Here is a 20852-nt window from a genome sequence, read left to right on the forward strand (position 1 = left end):
GTGAAATATTAGCTCAATTGGTTAAACAAATTGAGTCAAGAGTTAAAAGAGTTAGAGATTCAGGATTCAAGTTCCGGCAAGGTGTAAAACAACTAACATAAAAATTAACATATAAATAATTTGTCATTTTAAAAAAGATATATATGAGGAGAGACATGTGGTTTATTTGGCCGTAAAATTCGATATCTAATTTTTGCATATGTAAAAATATTATGTTCGAGAAATTAATCATCCTTGTGTGATTCATGGTAAAAAATTTGTACCTATAACATAAAAATCTAAGAAAAAATAGAATAAATTTACTTTTTAAAGTTCGTTTAATTTGTAAATCTACATAGATTTTAGGCTTGTCAAGGTACATAACATAAGCAATAATTCATTAGGGTTGATCTAGTGATGTTGACTTGAGATTTTAGAGTGTACTTCTCTTAAGGTATTGGATCCCCGCAAGTAGACGGTGTGATTGAATTCCTCGAATTAATATGTCTTTAGGCCGAATACGTGTTTTAAGAAAGAAAAAAAAAAACATAACATAAGCAATATTATTATGTTTCTTGATATTTCCCATATCTAAAGTAGTTAAAGTTTCATATAATAATTTTGTGCAGATTTTTTCTTCCCTACAAATATCAAGTCTACAGAAATTTTGTGTTGTAGGCATGTCCTTATGTGGAAATCAATGATCTATAAAAGGAGAGACAGGTGGATTTATTTGGCAGCAAAATTACCAGCTTTACTATTCTTTTCCAAAAGTAAACAAACAAAAGGCCAGAACACAATTGGATTCTCACAAATATTGTTTGATACTTTGATTATGATTGCAGCTTCCTTTATATATTCAGAGTATTTTGTATCATAGAATTGAAGGGTCAATTTTCATACTAATTTTAGGCTAATAACTAATTGCTATTTTATCCAAAGCAAGTAAAAAAGGAGAAGTGAAAGATGAGCACAAATTAAAGCCTTAGAAACAAAAGGTTAATTAGTGCTTGATGAATTCTAATACCATATACACAAAATGGTGAAGAGAATCTTATTATGTGGGAAAAATTCAATGTTTTACCAAAATTTACCATCAATAATTTATGATTGATTCACTAAAATGGTTAGTTTGGTACGTGTTTGGAAGTGAGTAGCATGCATCAATGATTATGTTTTGGGAAAATCTGGAGGCAAAAAAACAAGATCACATAGTATGCCTTTAATTTTATGCTTAGGGTTTGAAATTTGATACACAATAGTGAGTCCTACGAGGCATGATATGTTCTGTCTGCACTCATGAAACAAATTCAAATACCTTCATCATAGCTTGCCTTGGTCCTTGGTTTACAAGTTTTTTAGTGGCATTCACATCACATTATTATTTATAAAAAAAAACATATTTATAGTTGCTTATGACAAATTTTAATCAGAATAACTTGCTTTGGTCCTTGGTTCACTTATTTTGTTTTTTAAATCCAATTTTTTTTTTGTTGTCAAACACCAATTTAAAAGATTGTTAGGTTTTGTCAAACTTTAGAATATAATATTTAAGTCAATATTGATGACCAAAATGTATAATATTTAATTTTGATATGCTCCTAATTCAGAACATATAAGCATAGCTGTCCAATAAAATAAACATTGAGTCAAACTTATAATTGCAATTCACCAATTAAAAAGATTATTAGGCTTGTACCAAAAATAAAAAATATTATTATTTATGGAAATCCTCTTTGTCAAAATTCAAAATATAATATGTATACTTGAAGTCCATATATTAATATAGACATTCCTGATATAATTGAATCAATTCCATCCTCATTAATTAATATGGCCTCTTGTTTTTTCATATTGAAACTGATCAGGTCATCATCTTTATGAGTACAAAGAAGAATGTGAACCTCTAATTCAGGGTAATGTTAATCATAATTAAAGTTTGATTTGAGCATTTTTTAGATTTCCATCCTCAATAGACCATATCTATCAAAGTGTCCAAACATATTAGAACTTGTCTCCATTATCATATATAGTTTGAGTTTGCCTCTATTATTTCTGACAAGATTAATTAGATGCTTGATTTTCATATTTTCCTTCTTTAAATTCATTAATTTATAAATACATTAGTTTTTTTTTTTAACCAAAATTAATAAAAGGAATTCATTTAGAATTTTTTTGACCACATACCGTTATACTACTATATTTTAGTTTAGAAAGTAGGACACTTAGACACATGAGTAAAAAAAAAAAAAAAGAGTAGGACACAGTGACTATAATAATGTACTTAAATTTTGTATTTATTTTTTATTGCTTCCTGGTACGTAAAGAATGAAAATGTTAATAGGTTAATAATAGTATTACTAGTAGTTAATTGAGCTAGCACATGTTGACTCGTCACTTGAGGGGCTTTACGTATAAGCGTCAGCATTTTCATACACACCAATACTCAAGCATCAGGCTTTCATGTGTTAACATTTTTTTTTTATCTTTTTTTGCAATTGTGCTAAACAAGAAATAGGTGTCAAATAGATTTTATTATTTTTTTAGTTACCTGAGACCACAAATATTTTCATCATAGCTCAAGTCAAATAGATTTTCATTTTATAACAAAAAAAGAAAAAAAACGAAAACTAAAGAACAAAACGAGAGAAAGAGATTCCACGTAAATCATCAGCAAGCAACCGATAACGAATGTGAAGATCTTGGAAAATCTACTAATCACAAAATAATCCTCGCATGATCTAAAGTTGCAAGGTGGTCAGCACAACGATTCGTCTCGCGATACTATGCTTAATTTTACGCTTCCAATCTAAACGATACAATAGGGACAACGTGCAAATGAAGATTATATGTGTCAAATAGATTGATCATGAAATATAATGCTTAATTTTCCTTCTTGCTGTTGTTAATATTTTTTCTTTTTGCCCTATAAACCGAAAGGTTGGTAGCTAAGTACTACAAGTTGATTAGAGAGAGAAAGTATGATATTTGCATCGGAATCCATATGTAAATGCATTTCCTTTAGTCTAATTGTTATTTGTTGTAGCAAAGAATCTTTGACAAAGTATACGTCATGTCCCTTTGGGGCCTTTGCTCCGAATAGAAGCCTATGCTTTCAAATGGTTTCGCATATAGTGAATTTGCATGTGGTACTGACAATTAACTTATAACAAACTTTTGAATTTGCAGAATGGATTTACATATGACTTGTTCTTATTGATTGATAGATAAATACTTTCAAATCATAAAATGTAAGATTAGAAAAAAAAAAAAAAAAAAACCATTTTAAATTAGTAGGACTTTATTGGAAATGACAAGAGAATCCAGTTCATCTCTTAAATTAACAACCAAGAAAAAACAAAGGCAAATATTTTTCCCTACCATCTTTTTGAGCATGTGTGAGTGTCACCTTTTACCTTTATACTATATATATAGTTGTAGTTTGTTTAAACGCTCACCTTTTCACCTTAATTAATAAAAGTAAAATAATGTGTGGCCTAAGAACACAAATTAATAAATTAAATATAAAAATATTTCCTTGTAATTAGTATAATTTAATTCTTCAAAAATTTAAAATTTATTTTTTTAATACAAAATTTCTATTTTAGATAAATTAATACTATGTGTTATTAGGGCACAAGTTATTATAACACTTAACAAAATTATAAGACCATGCATGTATAACCAAGTCTAAATTCCCTACAATAATAAAATCATATGTGGTGACACAGTCAGAGTGATATGAATCTTACGATTGAAATTGGATCGGCCGAGATCACGTTGCAGTCACTATTTAACCGCAGGAAATCCATTTTCTGCGTAACCATGCAAATGTCAACTAACTAGCCAGTGGTTATTGATCAAACAGTAATGGTAAATTGCAAGATCAATGAACTATATATTAGTTTACATCGAGCCCAAGAAAAGGTTCTAAATACAAATAGTTGATTATTTTTTTACAATTAATTAATAATAAATTTGCTTTACAATCGAAAGTGAGTAGCACAAAACAAGGATTGATCAGGCAAATTTGTTTCAGCTGGCATACATACATTTAACATTCATGCATGATTAAATTAATTACAAGTTTGTACGTGTTGGATATGCCTTGAAATCTCGGTAACAAGAAGTCAGAAAATCATGTTTTTGGGAGATTCTGCCTGCTCACGCCCAGGCGTGGGAGCTGGCGCCCAGGCATGCAAAACTGGGATCAATTCTGCCTTCTCACGCCCAGGCGTGGGAGCTCACGCCCAGGCGCAGCGCGTTTTGACAGCATGTGTTGTTTTGCTATTTTTTTGGGAAAAATCTTTTCTTGGAGGGTATTCTGACTTGGATTTGTTTTATTTTAAAATAGATTTGTTACTAGTTTTTTGGCATATATTTTTCTATAAATAGGGATCACTTTATTCATAGAAAAATTGAGTAGAGATGTAGAGACAAGGATTAGGGTTTGGCACCACACAAGGGCTAGGGTTTTAGAGAGGAAAAAGAGTTTTCTCTTGGTACAACTCTAGGGTGGGCAAACTATCTTTGTGGTACACCTTGGGAAACACTTATCAAATTGAGTCTCTTGGCCACGGGAAGAGATTCGGGTTTTTTGGGTAGAATTAGGATTAATTCTTGTAACTCAATTGGAACTCTTTGTAAAGTTACTTGTTTGATATAGTGGAACGGAGGGGCTGCTCTCTCCCCCAGACTAGGTCATTATTGGACCGAACTGGGTAAACAAATTATCGTGTTCTTTCTTCTCCTTTATCTTGTTTATCTATTATTATTATTGCTTATTCCGCTTAATCATTAGTTGCCGTTCTATTGCTCCACACATCAAGTTCTTTTATTGGTGTGATTTTAAGACGAATTCACAACAATTGGCGCCCACCGTGGGGCAATTGGAACAATTTGAAGTGAGCACCATGGTTTCTAAGTGGGATATCGAGGGACTTTCCGAAAGCAATTTGGAATTGTGGAAAGTGAAGATGGAAGCAATTTTAATGTTCGAGATGATGGGTAAAACATGGAGTGTTGTTATCCGGTGCCTCGAAGATAACGAGTTAATGGAGATGGCGAAGACGGTCGGCCTGGAGAGGCGGTGGTAATAATACTCGGGTTACTTCTGAAACAACAACTTTATTATGCGGAGGTGCTAGTGGAAGTTGAGATTCGATGGAGTGTTGAGTCATGGACGTTGAATGCTCCTATCACGTGTGGTCAAAGAATGAATACTTTGAGGCTCTAGAGCTAGTTGAAGGTGGAGTTGTTCATCTTGAAGACGAAAAGCTTGAAGTTCAAGGTATGGGTTCAGTTTGTCTTACGAAGTTTGACAATCGTGATTTTCTTTACACGATGTGAGGTATGTTTCTGAACTTAGATGCAAAGACAGTTGGTCATGCATCTATAACTAGTGGCGAATCTTATAATGTAGTTGAGTTGTGGGACTTTGGGTGGACCTGTTAGTGACATGAGTTTAGTTGGACTAGTGAACAAGGTTTACTAGGTGTTGAACTGAACTGGAATTGTTGGAGACTAACAATAGCTTGAAGTATGTTTCAGAGGAGTTGAATAGGTCTTGCGTGTTACAAGGTGGAGATCATGGTGGGTATACTTTGGTGGAAACTCAGTTTGAGGTGGAGTCTTCCAATAGTGGTAGACAGTCAACATTAGCTCTTGGCTATCTAATCGTAGATATGGAGGAGAGTGGTATTGTTGAACCAAAGGGGATGACCATGGAGACCTTGTGGATTATGTTTCAATTGTGGCTGAAGAAGTGCAAGACCATGAGAGGATCTTCAGGGAGGCAATTGAAAGCAACAGGTGATCAGACTTGGTAACTTGTGAGACTGCTGGAGGTAGTTGGATACAAGGAGAGTTTGATGTTGCAGCTTGTGGAACCACCTAAAATTCCAAGGTTGGTTTGGAGCCAAGCAAAACTTCGAAAGTACGGAAGGCATTCCGGGGTCGAAGAGTGGTGAAGGCTTGTAGGGCTATCGCAAAAATCCATGGATAGTCAGAGGCAAGCGATTCTTCAGGAGGACGGAAAAGGCACAATCCGGGGGCTGAAGAGGGATGGTGGAGCTTGTTGAGCTATCTAAAATTCCGATGATAGTTGGGAGCAAGCGTTTCTTCAGGGAGGTACGAAGTTGACCACTTCGGAGTCTGAAGAGGGTGCGGTGAATCTTGTGGGCTACCTAAAATCCTATGGTAGTGGGATGCAAGATCTTCATGAGAGCGGAAGGCATTCCGAGGATGAAGAGGGAGGTACGATCCGGTGATCTTGAATAGAGATTCAAGATGGAGAGAGCAGCACGGTGGTTGATCGGATCACCATCGATTTAAAGGCAAGGTGGAGAATTGTTGGATATGCCTTGAAATCTCGGTAACAAGAAGTCAGAAAATCATGTTTTTGGGAGATTCTGCCTGCTCACGCCCAGGCGTGGGAGCTGGCGCCCAGGCATGCAAAACTGGGATCAATTCTGCCTTCTCACGCCCAGGCGCAGCGCGTTTTGACAGCATGTGTTGTTTTGCTATTTTTTTGGGAAAAATCTTTTCTTGGAGGGTATTCTGACTTCGATTTGTTTTATTTTAAAATAGATTTGTTACTAGTTTTTTGGCATATATTTTTCTATAAATAGGGATCACTTTATTCATAGAAAAATTGAGTAGAGATGTAGAGACAAGGATTAGGGTTTGGCACCACACAAGGGCTAGGGTTTTAGAGAGGAAAAAGAGTTTTCTCTTGTTACAACTCTAGGGTGGGCAAACTATCTTTGTGGTACACCTTGGGAAACACTTATCAAATTGAGTCTCTTGGCCACGGGAAGAGATTCGGGTTTTTTGGGTAGAATTAGGATTAATTCTTATAACTCAATTGGAACTCTTTGTAAAGTTACTTGTTTGATATAGTGGAACGGAGGGGCTGCTCTCTCCCCCAGACTAGGTCATTATTGGACCGAACTGGGTAAACAAATTATCGTGTTCTTTCTTCTCCTTTATCTTGTTTATCTATTATTATTATTGCTTATTCCGCTTAATCATTAGTTGCCGTTCTATTGCTCCACACATCAAGTTCTTTTATTGGTGTGATTTTAAGACGAATTCACAACAGTACGTACTAATTTTGATGCATTAATTTTTTATCACCATTGGTATATGTTCTAGCATTTGATCAGCTTTCAAGTGGGAAACAAAGTGGCGGTGATAAAGTTCAACGAAAAGTATATATAAATTTGTAACTGTTTATCGATTCTTGGATAGAAATCAGAGAATTGATAATTCATACTTTCCTTCAAACTTACACATGCAGTTGTATCACTTAATTTGTTGTATTGTATGTACATATAATATCCATAAACTAACGTCATCTACATGTGGATTACTATGTTAATTAACTCAAATTTTTAAGGTGCCACATTCCAACAACAACGGTGTCTAGAACTAATTATAGTGTCGTATGTTTCTTCAACCAATTGATCGATGTGAAATTTGGGATTTACTTCATAATAATAGTTTGGAAAATGTCATATTTGAAAGTTTCTAAACATCATATACAGCATTTCATCCTTAAATATTAGCATATTTCGAACAATCACTTTTTTGACGTCACAAAAGCAGCTACAATTGCTTTTGGCAGTACAGCATCTTTATTTTCCCGGGAGTTTTGAATCTGGTCGATTGTATAGAAAATGAGCCTCACATTTATTTACAACTTGAACTGAAATACAGGATTATATTAATTTGCTTCTCGTAGGGAAATGTTATATAGTTCAATGTGCTGACACACATACTCACTTTCTCTAACCAATTGTTTGGATTTTGAATCTATTCCTGAATATATATGTAGCTAAACAGAGAATAATTAGTTGAAATTCAAATATTTAAATGAATTAAAGTATATGTGGATCTTACTTAGGTAGGAGGAAATTTGTGACATGGACTTTGTATAGTAGTTGGATCAACGTTGACAGAAGTGATTTTATATAATTAATTCAATTTTGAAAATTAAAAATTAACTTTTAATTAGTAATTTTTTGTTTTATAAAAATTTAGATAATTTGAATTTCCGAACTAATTTCACAAGAGCCTCAAGATTCATATCATAGCCACAAAAGTTGACCTAAGTTTAATTTATTATGGCTCCAATCCAATTTTAATATTCAAGCAGAATCTCTAAATAGTTGAAGCGGACTCTAAATACTATTAGTCTTAGTGCGTGAATATAAGTGGTAGGTCATCTTGAATGAATATGCTCCGATCTAAACTAACTCTTACAAAATTGGTTTTGTAAGGTGATGACTATTTTTACTTACAAACACATTATAATTTTATCTCATCTAATATAAGACTCTTAACAATTCATGTTTCAATCTTATCTCATTACTAAATCAATGTTTTACTCATAAACGTTTCAATTTTGTTGTTAGAAGTGTCTTCATTTGATGCGATCTAATTCGTTTTTAGAGAAAAACGTCCATACATGCACGTCGTCTATTAGAAACAAATAGAAGTTTGAAACGTGGTTGATGTTGTAAATTTAGACATCGAATTCAATTCTTAATGGTAAAAAAATAAAAATAAAAATATATAGAAGTTTGCAAATTCAATAGGAAAAAAAAAATGTGATTAACATATGAGCATATGTCATCCAAACCAACCAAATCAAGGTAGAAGTGAATCAAGTGATTGTCCTGTTAATTAAGCACTCAGAATCCATCAACCTATGATCTCCAAATTCTTGCTAAGATTTTTCCACAGTCGGAAAGGTAAATGTCTTGTGCAATCTAACGTCACATTAAGCTTTCCAATGACAACTAAGTTTAAAGTTGGATCCTTGACATACTTTAATTAGAATCTTCAATAGCCAAGAGCTTGTCTTCAACAACAAAGCATTTGCCAATCACAAGTCTAGTAGATGTGCTGGGAAAAAAAAAAGAAGAAAACAAAGTTAGCGCATATTTACTTCTTTTAATTGCATATACATTTTTATTAGTTTTGCCCTTTGGCCATTTCTCTAATACAACAATATTATTGACCAGTTGAACCAAGTCATTTAGCTCAAGTGGTTAATGAGCTTCACCAAAAAAGACGGATTTTGGGAAGAACTCGGGTTCGATTTCTGAGTGGAACAATTTCTTGGCCAGACTTTACTTACCTCGCGGTCGAACTCTGGACTACTAATGCCCCTTTTCCCTAAGAACTAGAGGGTTATAAATAAAAAAAATATTATTGACCAGTTGAGATCATTTTTTTTCTCTTTGATATGACATAACATGCTCTTATAATAAGTGAGTGTTACATATACAGTGCTCAAAGAACTGATGAAGTCATGAAACATCAACTCTTATATATTGTTGATGAAAATGACTTTGCAAACCTCATAATGTATTTGGATAATTCATTGTTTGGGGGACAATAAAAATTAAAGGTTGATGATGTAAATATTAATCGATGGAGTTCGAGTAAAGTAATTGATAATTTTAGGTAAATCAAATGTTTCAATGAACTAAAATCTATTAATCGATGACGTTTCAATTGAATTTTTTTAATTTGGATAGAGTAAAATTCTCCATTCTTAAACTTTGTTAGACTAATTTTATAAATTTTGAGATAAAAGTATAAATATTTAATAAAAAATTATCCAAAATAAGGACCAATTGCAAATGTTGAAAATTTATAGGGATCAATTTACAATTTTTTGAATTCATACGAGCCAATTTTCAAAGATTGTAAAAATATAGGGACCAATTTGTAAAATTCAAAAAATAAATACAGGATAATGTGTTAATTTTTTAAACACATGAGAATCAATTTGCTTAATTAATTTAGAATAATTTCATATTTCAAATTCTTAGACTTTCGATAGTAATTAAAAATTGAAGTATTTGATCTGAAATTAGAATCAAATATATTAACAATGTTTTGACCAAACTTTATTCATATTTAAGACCAAAGGGACTATATAAGAAGACATCACTATATTTTAAAAAAAATTAAAAATCAGTAAGCAACAAATTCAGCTGACTGAGACACACACTGTAAACTTTTTTATTTGTACCCATATTATTATGTCATCTCAAACTTTTCTAAATAGGAAAATAAAGTAGGAGTTTAATTATACTTAGCTTTTAATTCCAATTGGAACATACTATTTTTGACAACAAAAGACACGTATGTACAGGGGTGAACGGTACTCTATTAATCTATTTTTTAAGAAAAATTTATATGTATTTTTGTCATTTTATAACTATGTAACTTGTAAAACTTGTAAAATATAAGTAAAAAAAAAAACTTGTAAAATATATTTGGCTCATGTCCTGAGATCAATGAGATATATACATTAAAAATTGATTAATAACATTCATTTTATAACTAATGAAGTACTCTAATTGATGAACTAGAGTTTTATTTTTGTCACAATGTATTATGGACAGTATAAATATGATGAACAATACATTCGATATCTTTTTTTTTTTCGATAAAGGGGAGACCGTTAGACCAAATTATAACGAAACATGTTGACTAAAATAAGCACATGTTATATTCTGCCATAAAAGATTAACACAATTCTAGGGAGGATGACCGAAAAAATGGGTACTTATAGATGGAGATAGGAAATTTCTCCCAAGTCAATCACCTACCTGATTTTTTTTTTTTTTTGGTTACATCCTACCTGATTTTTCTACCTATAAATGTGTGTAACGTGTCATCCCCTCATCTTACGACGATTAATGAGGGAGACAATAGATGAAAAAGAGTATGTCGGGAAACACCCATTAGTAATCAATGACACAACCGTAGACGAGTCAAATTTAATAACAATCCTCTAAAACCCTTTGTCCCAAGCCACTTGAAAAGCTGATAAAATCCCAAATGTTTCATATTTTTGTGAATTTTAATGAGTTATGAAATTATTTGAATATCAAAATACAAACATATGTATTTATTTGTATATCACTTGTTCTAAAATCTTCTACAACTTACACACACTTTAAAAATACACCTAAAAAATAAATATAAGACATCATACTGATGTCAAAAACACATTTCTCATTAAGAAATTGTTCAAAACAAATGGTGCAAAAAAGGCCCCTCTTCCTACCTAATGTACCAAACCCTTTTTAGGACTACAAATTCACCCCTCACCCCCTTCACTTCTTCCACACACCATTTACATTCCTTCTTTCAATTCTCTCCCTCTCTTCATAAACCTTTGTTTCATTTCCACTCTTAAAAAAAATCAAACATAATACTCTTTTAGTTTTCACCTTATTTTGAATTTTGAAACATCCTAGTACTTAAGACACAAACATCAATCATGGCTGCAATTATGTACCATCCTGGATTACAAACACATCTTGAATCTCAACTTGTTGAATCAAGAACACTAATGCTAATGTTACCTTCTCCAAAACAATCCATTGATTTAGCCTTCAAATCCTGTTTCCATGATTCAAACATGTTCAAAACTAATCATCATGAAGAAAACATCAACAAGACAGAAACTTATCAAAACAAGCCCAACAATGGTGGTTGGAATTTCCTTGATTCTCTTTCCAATATCTCACAAAACACATCAAAAAAAGAAACCACCACTACCTATATGCTTTCTCAACAGAAACGTTCCTCTTTGGTTTTAAGTCCAAAGAGTCTTGAATTGTGCACAGAGAATCTTGGTAGCGAGAGTGGTACTGACATTGTAGAAAATGACATGTTGTTGTCTTCATTGGGAACAATGGAGCAAAGAGAACCTTGTCGTCGAGTTTTAGTAGCTACTAAAAAAGTAAAAACTCAGAATTTTCCACCACCTTTGACAACGATAAGAGGATCGGAATCTCTTCGTGTTAGGCCCCGCCGTGAAGATGGAAGGTTAGTGATTGAAGTAGCTAAGGTCCCACCAAGTACTTCTTGCTTTCAAGCCGATAGAAGCAATGGCCGTCTTCGCCTCTGTTTTTCGACAAATCAAACTACAAGTTTTGAACCAGAAGAAGATGTTGATGATGTTATAGATGAAAATGAAGAACCACATAATGAAGAAGAATATTCTCAAAATGAAATGATTGGTGGAGAAATACAAGATGCTGAAACAGAGGAGAAAACAGAGGAGGATAAAGGTGTTGTTACACTTACATGTGAGTGTGAGGAGATGAATGTGAGAATGGAAAAGTATGAGAGTATATTATAGAAGATGCAAAGAATGTGGTGAAAACAATGAACTTCTTTAGAATTATGATATTTTTGAATCTATTTATCAATGTTTTTGTAGATTGTACTTGTTTTGTTTAATGAATTAACCTTGTTTTCTCCCATAAACTATGGTCCTGGTCGGTAGTTATTACCGTTACTCTGTTAGTTGGTTTGAGACATAGATAAGACATAATTGATGCCAATTGAATTGGCTGGCTGGCTGGCGTTGACGTGGAACTTTGAAGTATTTTCTTTTTTAAAGGTTTCAGGTTAAATTCTCTCTAATGTTAATTTCGATGGTTAGTCGAAAAAAAAACTTTGGCTTTAAATGGAGCCTCTACAAATAGACGGTGGAGTTGGTCTCCTGTTATTAGTCGGTTGTTGGGCTAAATACTTTAAAAAAAAATTCAAATATGGGGTGTAAATAAAACTCCACTCAACGACCAGCTACTAACCCTACTTTTGTTTTTTTCTTGGTTTATCCATTAGATAGGTGATTTAGGATAAATTTTCATTAGGGTCTTGATTGTTTTTTATTTCATTTTCAATTCAATAAGTGATTTACACATAATTTTAGGTTTCATTTGAGTTTTTCTTTTGTGATTTCTTCGTTTGTCCCGCCTAAGTGCAGAGTTGTTTGTTATCCCGTTTTCGTATGGTGTTTGTCCCGTTTTTGTACGGTGTTTGTTTGTTTAAATTTGCAAATTCATTTCAATCCAAATTCAGAACAGATTCAATGATTTTTTAGTCATCAACGTTGCAGATTTGGAGTCTTGACTAATCCGGACACTTGGATTTTATTATATCAACTGTAAGCTTTGTCATATTTGTAGACATTGAGTCGTTTTATGTTATTAACTCGGATGTTGTGAGCTTGTTCGCAGATTCATCCTTTTTAGTTTTTAGCGAATTTGAATATGTAATGATTTCGATTGATGTATTCTATCGATTTAAATGAATGAATATCTGTTTTTTCCGTAAAAAAAAAAAACTAATCAAGACCCCCCAACCCACCCACAATTAGTTATGCATTATTTGATTTATTTCTATAAAGTATTTATTAATTATTAATTGTTTTAATTTATTTATTTTGTTGTTACCATAAAGTTTCATTTGATTATACCAAGCTTATAATATTTCATTCATGATAATAAATAAAAGAGGAATGCTATTTAAACAACTAATTTTGAGAATTTTTGGGATAACTCGGTTGTTCTCATTTTCTTATTGGTCACAAAAAATGGAGAGAGAAAAAGGGGGAGAGAATAAGAATAGAGGTGTGTTATTTGAACAACAATTTTGGAACAACTTTTGGGACAACTTTCTTTTTCCTTATTCTTATTGGACAATAACAATAGAGAGAGCACCACTCTAACCGAATTCTCATCTTCCACCACTTTACCAAAATTCATCTTGTACCAATTTCAAGGTCAATCTCACATATAGATGCTGAACAACAAACTCTTTTGAGGCAGGCGATGCAGCTGTATGGAAACGAAAGCAACAAATGGGTTAGGATTGCAGATGATTCAATCTTCAACTTCCAAAACTTTACTCCTCGACAACTTTCTCGTGAATGGAGAAGGTTGGGTAACATTGGCGATGAGAAACATCAAGCAATTGAAGAAGAGCTTGCATTTCGGAGAGCCCAAGAGATTAATAATCTCAGGGTTGGAATGCAGAGGTATGAACAACAAAATCGAAAATGGCAACTAATCGGAGCTGACAATGAGCTCTGACTCGATCACAAAACTTCCCAACAGTCGGCGTATATATGGAATTTTCTCGTTATGCCTTGACCACGGGTCTTACCACGGTAAATGGAGGTTGCTTGACATCTCCATGTGCATTTCGGAGCACTTTGATTTTTTCGCCCCCGCGTGCCTTGCCATACCCTTGCTTATAGCGAAATGAGACGGGGCCTTGGGCCAACTTGGCCTAGGCAAGAAATTTTCTCGTTATGCCTTAGCCACGGCCATACCACGGTACATGGAGGTAGCTTGATACCTCCGTGTGCATTTCGGAGCACTTTGAATTTTTTGCCCCTCGCGTACCTTGCCACACCCTTGCTTATAGCGAAATGAGACGGGGTCTTGGGCCAACTTGACCTTTTATCGTTATGCCTTGGCCAACTAACATTATTATTATTATTATTATTTTAAAAATGCATTAGTATAACCTTTTTGTTCATATTTTTCCTCTTATTTAATTTTAAATCTTATTTTCTCCATCCAATTAAATAATAATCTTACTTCAAAAATAATAATAATAATAATAATAATAATCCCAAAATAATTACATAAAATTTTGTAATTAAATAAATTTTAATTACATAATTAATTTTAACAACACTCCCAAAACCCTCCAACTCGAACTCTGTCCAAAGCAAAGGCCCGCCGGTTGTAAACAAACAAACATGGGGAAGAAGAAGCAGCGGCTGAATCCAGATGCAGACGCCGAACTGGAACCAAACCCAATCAACGGCAACACCGATGAAGATTCTTACAGCAACAAGAAGCATAAGAAGAAGAAGAACAAGAAGATTAAAACAAACGAAATACCCACTGTCAGCATAGCCGTTCCTGCTTCCATCATTGACAACGTTCCAACCCTTGAACTCGCTACTCGGGTACCCATCTCAATATCACTTTCATTTCCAACACTAAATCATCAATTTTGTTCAAAAAATATAAACTTGATTCATTCTCAATATTTTGTTTTTGGTTTTCCCTTTTCAGTTGGCTAGTCAAATTGCTCGTGCCGCGACTATTTTTCGAATCAATGAGGTTGCTTATGATGTTTTATACATATTCATATGTTACTCTTATTATTAATGTCATCATCACCTATCATTATGCTGCTGATGTAGAGAAATGTTGCTTATTATGCTGCTTATTATTATTGTTATTGCATAGGTGGTTGTGTTTGACAATAGAAGTAATACAGATAAAGATTATACTGCCGTGGATAATTCAGATGATGAAAGTAGTTCAGCGTTTCTCGTGCGCATTTTGCAGTATCTTGAGACTCCTCAGTATTTGAGGAAGGCTCTTTTCCCAATGCATAACAGCTTAAGATTTGTGGTTGGATTAATTTTCTTGCAGCAGCATTTTTTCTGAAGTTCGTTATATTTTTTGTTGATTATTTGTTTAGTTCATGCTTAATTTTAATTGTTTGTTTTGCATTTTGCAGGGGATGTTGCCGCCTCTTGATGCTCCACATCATTTGCGCAAACACGAGTGGGGTCCGTATCGAGAAGGTAGGCCTTTGTATCTATTGGAATTTCTAATTTCTGTAGTGGATGAAAAGTGTAAAGAAAAATTATGTAAGAATTGTTTAGTTTCTAATTTCTATCCTTATGTGGGTTGGATTTTGAACTAGAGGTTATAACCCCTATCATCTATGCATTTGTCAATGATTGGCACAACATTTTATACTCAGGACGACATATTTCATCTAGTTAGTATTCCATGTATGGTCCTGCTGCCATCCATTGTTATATCGCCATTTAGATCTAACCAATGATGTGGTTTTTTTTTTTAAAAAAAAATCATGGACATATCTACGCTTCTCTTTTGCTTGTTAGGAGAGTAATTGGACGCCATGGAAAGGTTTGAAATTTGAAATATATGATTTAGGCATGGAGTGGTTAAGGTCATTTAATTTCAACCACACATCGCATTCTAACTGGGTTGTAGTTCGTAACCAAAGCACCTATCAAACTCACATGAAAACTCTACCATACAACTATAAGACTATAGATGCTATATGTTAATGAATGTTGGGCAGTGAGGTACTAAGCGGAGTATAGATGCAAATGCTGAAGTAAATGAGCATTTATGCATGAAAAAGAGATAAAATGTGGAATGAATTAATTTGGTAGAAAGTTGGAATTGGAATGACACACCCAATAAGGAGATTATGACTTGAGCTCATCTAATGTCGGTTTCTCTTGTGGTGTGAGAAGTGAGCCTGTGGTGATTAAAGCAAATCAAATGGAAGAAAATTATTTACTTTCAAGGGATGAAAGCCTAAGAATACTACAGGAGAAGTTATTGTAGAGGGTCCTTTCTCTAATGAGTTTATGGATCACCCCATCTTTTGGGATAATGCTTGGTTATTAACTTACTGTTGTTGTTGCTGAATCTCCCTAATGGATATGTAAAGGGTTGGTGACCTTTATTGTGTTGGTTAGCTTACTTGTTTCCACTTTGTCTAATCTTATTCGTTTCTGAAGACTTAAAACTTAAAAAGGGTTTCTTATTTGAACTCTTTTTTCTTTAACTTCTTTTATCTAAAAAAAATGTTGCAGCAGAAACATTTTTTTGCATTGGCAATGCTGTTACACTTTTGTTGTTTTGTTCCATGGTTACGCTGGCCTGGTTTTGATACATTGCAATAACTTCTTAGGTGTCACAATAAAAGAAAGACATGCAAACTCTGGGGCAACACTAGTTGATGTTGGCTTATTTAAGGTATGGAAATACATTGCATATATTTCTTGGCCCGAAACTTATATTTTTCTTTACTTCCATTTAAACTTTCTTTGTATATTCTTTTTCTTTCATTTCCCTTGTATCTTCTATGAGATTCTGCACAAGGACATCTTATTGCCTTGTCCATATTTCCGCTCATCTTTGCCATGTAGTTGTTTTGACATTGGCATCTAACAGCAAGTTCAATGAGGGTTGTATTTGTATAGAATGTCATCGCATAATTCCTATTTCTCTTACATTTTCCTTGCCTTCTCTTCCATTTTAATTTGAAAATTGCAATGTTTGTTAATTAACATCACATTTATAGATTATAGATTATTAGATTGTGGTAGAAGATAGAGAATGAAAGAAAACTGAAATTCTGAACTGATATTTTAGAAATAAATCTAAAGCTTAGTTTACAATCAAGTCTCAAGTATATAGTGTTATAGAGATTATGCACTGAATACTAGCTAACTGAATTACTTTCAGTTTGTTACATTTTAGAATACTCAGCAACAGGCTAGGCTTCTAGCTAAAGTTAGTGAAGAGAAATAGAAGTTGGCAGTTGCAACTGATACAGATGCTGGGAAACAGAAATTGAGGATAATAAACAATAGTAGCATATAAAAAGTGTGTAGTATTAGCCCAGCATCTTTGCACTCCAATGTATATTAAACCAATTCTGACCGGATTTTGTTATAATAATATTGCTTTGAAGTTGGTTTCTGTATGATCTGATTCACTACACTACATATGCAGCATGTTGCAGTTGACCAAATACTTGAACCAGGAAAAAGAGTTACGGTGGCTATGGGCGCCAATCGCAATTTGGATTCTGGTAATTAATTGATCTTTGCCTATCCCTTTTATTCTCGTGTGAGTTGACTTCAATAGCATGCTCTACTTCTTTGTTGGAGAAATATGCTTTATATTTGCCATTTTTCCTTTCATTTTTGCCACTCTTCTATGGTTCTTTACGCACAATGACATTATGATTCTTTCTTGTTTGAAAGATATTTTTTGCAATTATAATTCATTCCAGAATTTCTCCTTGGCTATATGAATTTAAGCTGATTTGCAACTCTGTACTTCATCTAGATGTACCACGTGAGGTTGTCTCATCATCCAAGCCTAGGGAAGAAGGAGCATATTGGGGATATCAAGTGCGTTATGCTCACAATATTAGCTCAGTATTTAACGAATGTACATACAAGGTATCCTCTTACCTCCCAGACGCACATCTCTGCCATCTAATATCTATAGCCTATAATTCATTGACCACTGTAATCCTACTTGTGAACCGTTTCATTTATTGACTTGTTATCATGACAGGGTGGATATGATTGTATAATTGGTACCTCTGAGCATGGTCTGATTATTAAGTCATCTGAACTTGAAATACCTTCCTTCAGGTACTCATGTTTTAACATCAACTGCAAAATTATTATTGTTAGAAAAGATTTATCACTGGCCAATGGCTCAAAAACATGAACTTCTGCAACTATTACTCTCTGGTTAGAAATTTAAAGACTAAAAAGAATGATATGAAATAAAATAGGAGTAGAGAAAAGGAAGAGACAGTGAGTGGATTTTAGGTTAACTGTTAGTTTGCTTGAAAATGAAAAGGAAAAATATATCTCCATATATGTTTGGTTGAATGGAAAAATAGAAGAAAATCAATTATGACTTATGAGCACAGTTACTACTGTTTCACCCTTATTCAAAATCTTAAGAACTATGAAACTTCCCTATATAATGCCACGCTACAATCTCTCGTTAGGAAACCTATCCACCAGATTTAGCAGCAAGCCAGAGACTTATTCCCTTTGAATTTATAAAGAGGGAACATTGGTATCACCCTTGGCCTTGGAAGGCTCATTTTTGTGCTCCTCCACTTCCCTCGGAAAACAGGAGGGTCTCCGAGTTATTGAATCTCTCTGGCAAGTTTGTCATCAGAGGTTATGACGGGGCATTCCTATGCAATGAAAGGAAAAAACAACAAGTAAAACAACAAGTACCATTGAACTTAAAAAATGAGTTAGGTGACACTGTTGGCAATTCGATATACAGGGACCCCTAGCAGGATAGAGAAGTAGAACAAGGGTTTTCTTCCACTTTTCTCATTTTCTTTCTGTTCTTTTTCTGAAAATCCAAACACTGCAATGCAACTGATGTGCATAAAGAATTTCCTTTTTCTTCATTTTTTTTTGTAACATTACATATTTTGAGCTTGACGCAAGGTATTTTTATTTGAATTGGTTTATTGAATGCTTGATTAATTGAATTTGTAGACATTTATTGATCGCCTTTGGTGGATTGGCTGGGTTGGAAGAGAGTATTGAGGAAGATGACAACTTTAAGGTATTGAGTTCTTCCATGATTTATTTATATGTGATTATCGCAGTTCCCTTTATAAGATTAGACTGCCAATCAGAGATTCCTTAAATTTGACAGAATCTTTGACTACATCATGTCTTTCTCTGTTGTGTAACACATTTCTGTTTGATATACTAATGAAGATTAGAAATGTAACACAATAGTGTGTAATATCTTAGGTTCTAATGACATGTTAAACATACTAGTTTCATTATAATTCAAAACATAAGAAAAAGGAAAGAACATGGTTCTGAATATAAATTTTCTTGATGCAGGGAAAAAATGCAAAGGAAGTATTCAACTTATATTTAAACACGTGTCCACATCAGGGGAGCCGAACAATTCGAACAGAGGTACTATTTACCTAACTTTCATTGGTCAATTTGTTTTTATTAATTTTTGTATTCAATTTTCAGTCAGTATTTAATCCTCATTATTTATTTTTTTGTATAGGAGGCTATTCTTATATCTCTTCAGTACTTCCAAGAACCAATAAGCCGAGCAATGCTGGGTTGAATATTGTTGTAGTCTTAACATTTTTGTAGTCCAGGCACTGATTCTCTAAATCATTATATATATGTAAACCCAATTTAGGCTACATCCTTTTTCATTAGTTCTCTCACCATAGAAGCACTTATGAAACTATATTATTTATATTTTTCTAATTCGTGTTAATTAATCTTTTTGTTAGACATGTATGGTAGTCCTTTGTGGGATTGACAGAAGATTTAACATGGTTCAAGGAACCTTCTGATGGCGACAAATGACTTTGAACATTATTCCATATATTTTTTGAATTTAACGGTGGTGCGTTTTCTGTATAAAACTGTTTTACACTAATATTCAACGACAAGTTATCGTATTGTCAGATAATCTCATTTTAAAACAAAGAAAAAATCGTCAAATAATTGATTTTAATTGGTTGTTAGTGTTGGTTAAAAAAATGGTTGTTAGTGTAACATTATTGTATATTGATAGTGTATATCTATTTTCCAGTTTCTTTTCTATAACTTATTTTTATGATACTTTCTTCTCTATAACTTTCATTGTCACTAATAACTACTTTGAACATTTTTATTATTGTTTTAATGATAAATTATTGATTTAATCAATTTGAGATTAAAAGAAGTTTTGGGCTAAAATTGGGACTTGGGAGACTGAGATGCTGATGTGGATAAGTGAGATGCTGAGCTACACTACCCAATTATAATAAAATAAAACTCATCCATGTTTTTATACATGTTAGCAAAATTATATTCTTATAATCTTTTTAACCATAAACAAATTCTATGACAATGGTAATACATGAATGAGTAATCTAATTGAACATTGATATATAATAACGCTCGCTAGCCACATTCTCACTTGTCAATCCATTCAATTTTAACCCTAAATTTATATGTGTAGAAAATGTTTTACATTATTAAACTTGGAAACCAAAACATTAAAGTTAGAAATAGAGAGGTTAAAATCGTAAATTGAAGAAAATAAGAGAATAAAACGTACAATTAAGTATCTCTTTGAATCATGTTAAAAAATGATCACACATTTATATATAATTTCAAAACAAAAAAAGGGCACATTGGTAGGATTTGTATCCTCTCATCTATTAATCAATTGTTTTCTCTTTTGGACAATTTTTTTCTTTATCAATTAATTATCCTTAAATGAGAAAAAGGAGAGAAGAGAAGAGAAAATTCAAATATACAACAGCTTAACTTTTTACGAGTCTTATAAATTTTATTGTCACGTCTAATTTTATATATTTAATTTGAACACGGATATGAATTTTAAAACATATTATAATGCATAAAATATGTTAAAATAAATTATAAATACCAT

General features: G+C 33.0%; 2 protein-coding genes across 2 annotated transcripts; both read left to right on the forward strand.

Moving 5' to 3' along the window:
- Positions 1–11143: 11143 nt before the first annotated feature.
- Positions 11144–12259, forward strand: LOC123882847 (protein FANTASTIC FOUR 3-like). The gene has a single exon (XM_045931485.1). The coding sequence runs from the start codon at positions 11288–11290 to the stop codon at positions 12152–12154; it is 867 nt and encodes a 288-aa protein (XP_045787441.1). The 5' UTR covers positions 11144–11287; the 3' UTR covers positions 12155–12259.
- A 2256-nt stretch (positions 12260–14515) lies between these two features.
- Positions 14516–19836, forward strand: LOC123882854 (putative methyltransferase C9orf114). Its single transcript, XM_045931495.1, has 11 exons — positions 14516–14785; positions 14895–14942; positions 15072–15239; positions 15349–15415; positions 16567–16631; positions 17394–17472; positions 17733–17848; positions 17967–18046; positions 18926–18995; positions 19286–19363; positions 19464–19836. Exons 1-11 carry the CDS (start codon positions 14573–14575, stop codon positions 19524–19526), a joined length of 1047 nt encoding a protein of 348 aa, XP_045787451.1. The 5' UTR covers positions 14516–14572; the 3' UTR covers positions 19527–19836.
- Positions 19837–20852: the final 1016 nt, after the last annotated feature.

This window comes from Trifolium pratense, linkage group LG1 (genome assembly GCF_020283565.1).
Source record: "Trifolium pratense cultivar HEN17-A07 linkage group LG1, ARS_RC_1.1, whole genome shotgun sequence".
NCBI classification, from domain to species: Eukaryota; Viridiplantae; Streptophyta; class Magnoliopsida; order Fabales; family Fabaceae; genus Trifolium; species Trifolium pratense.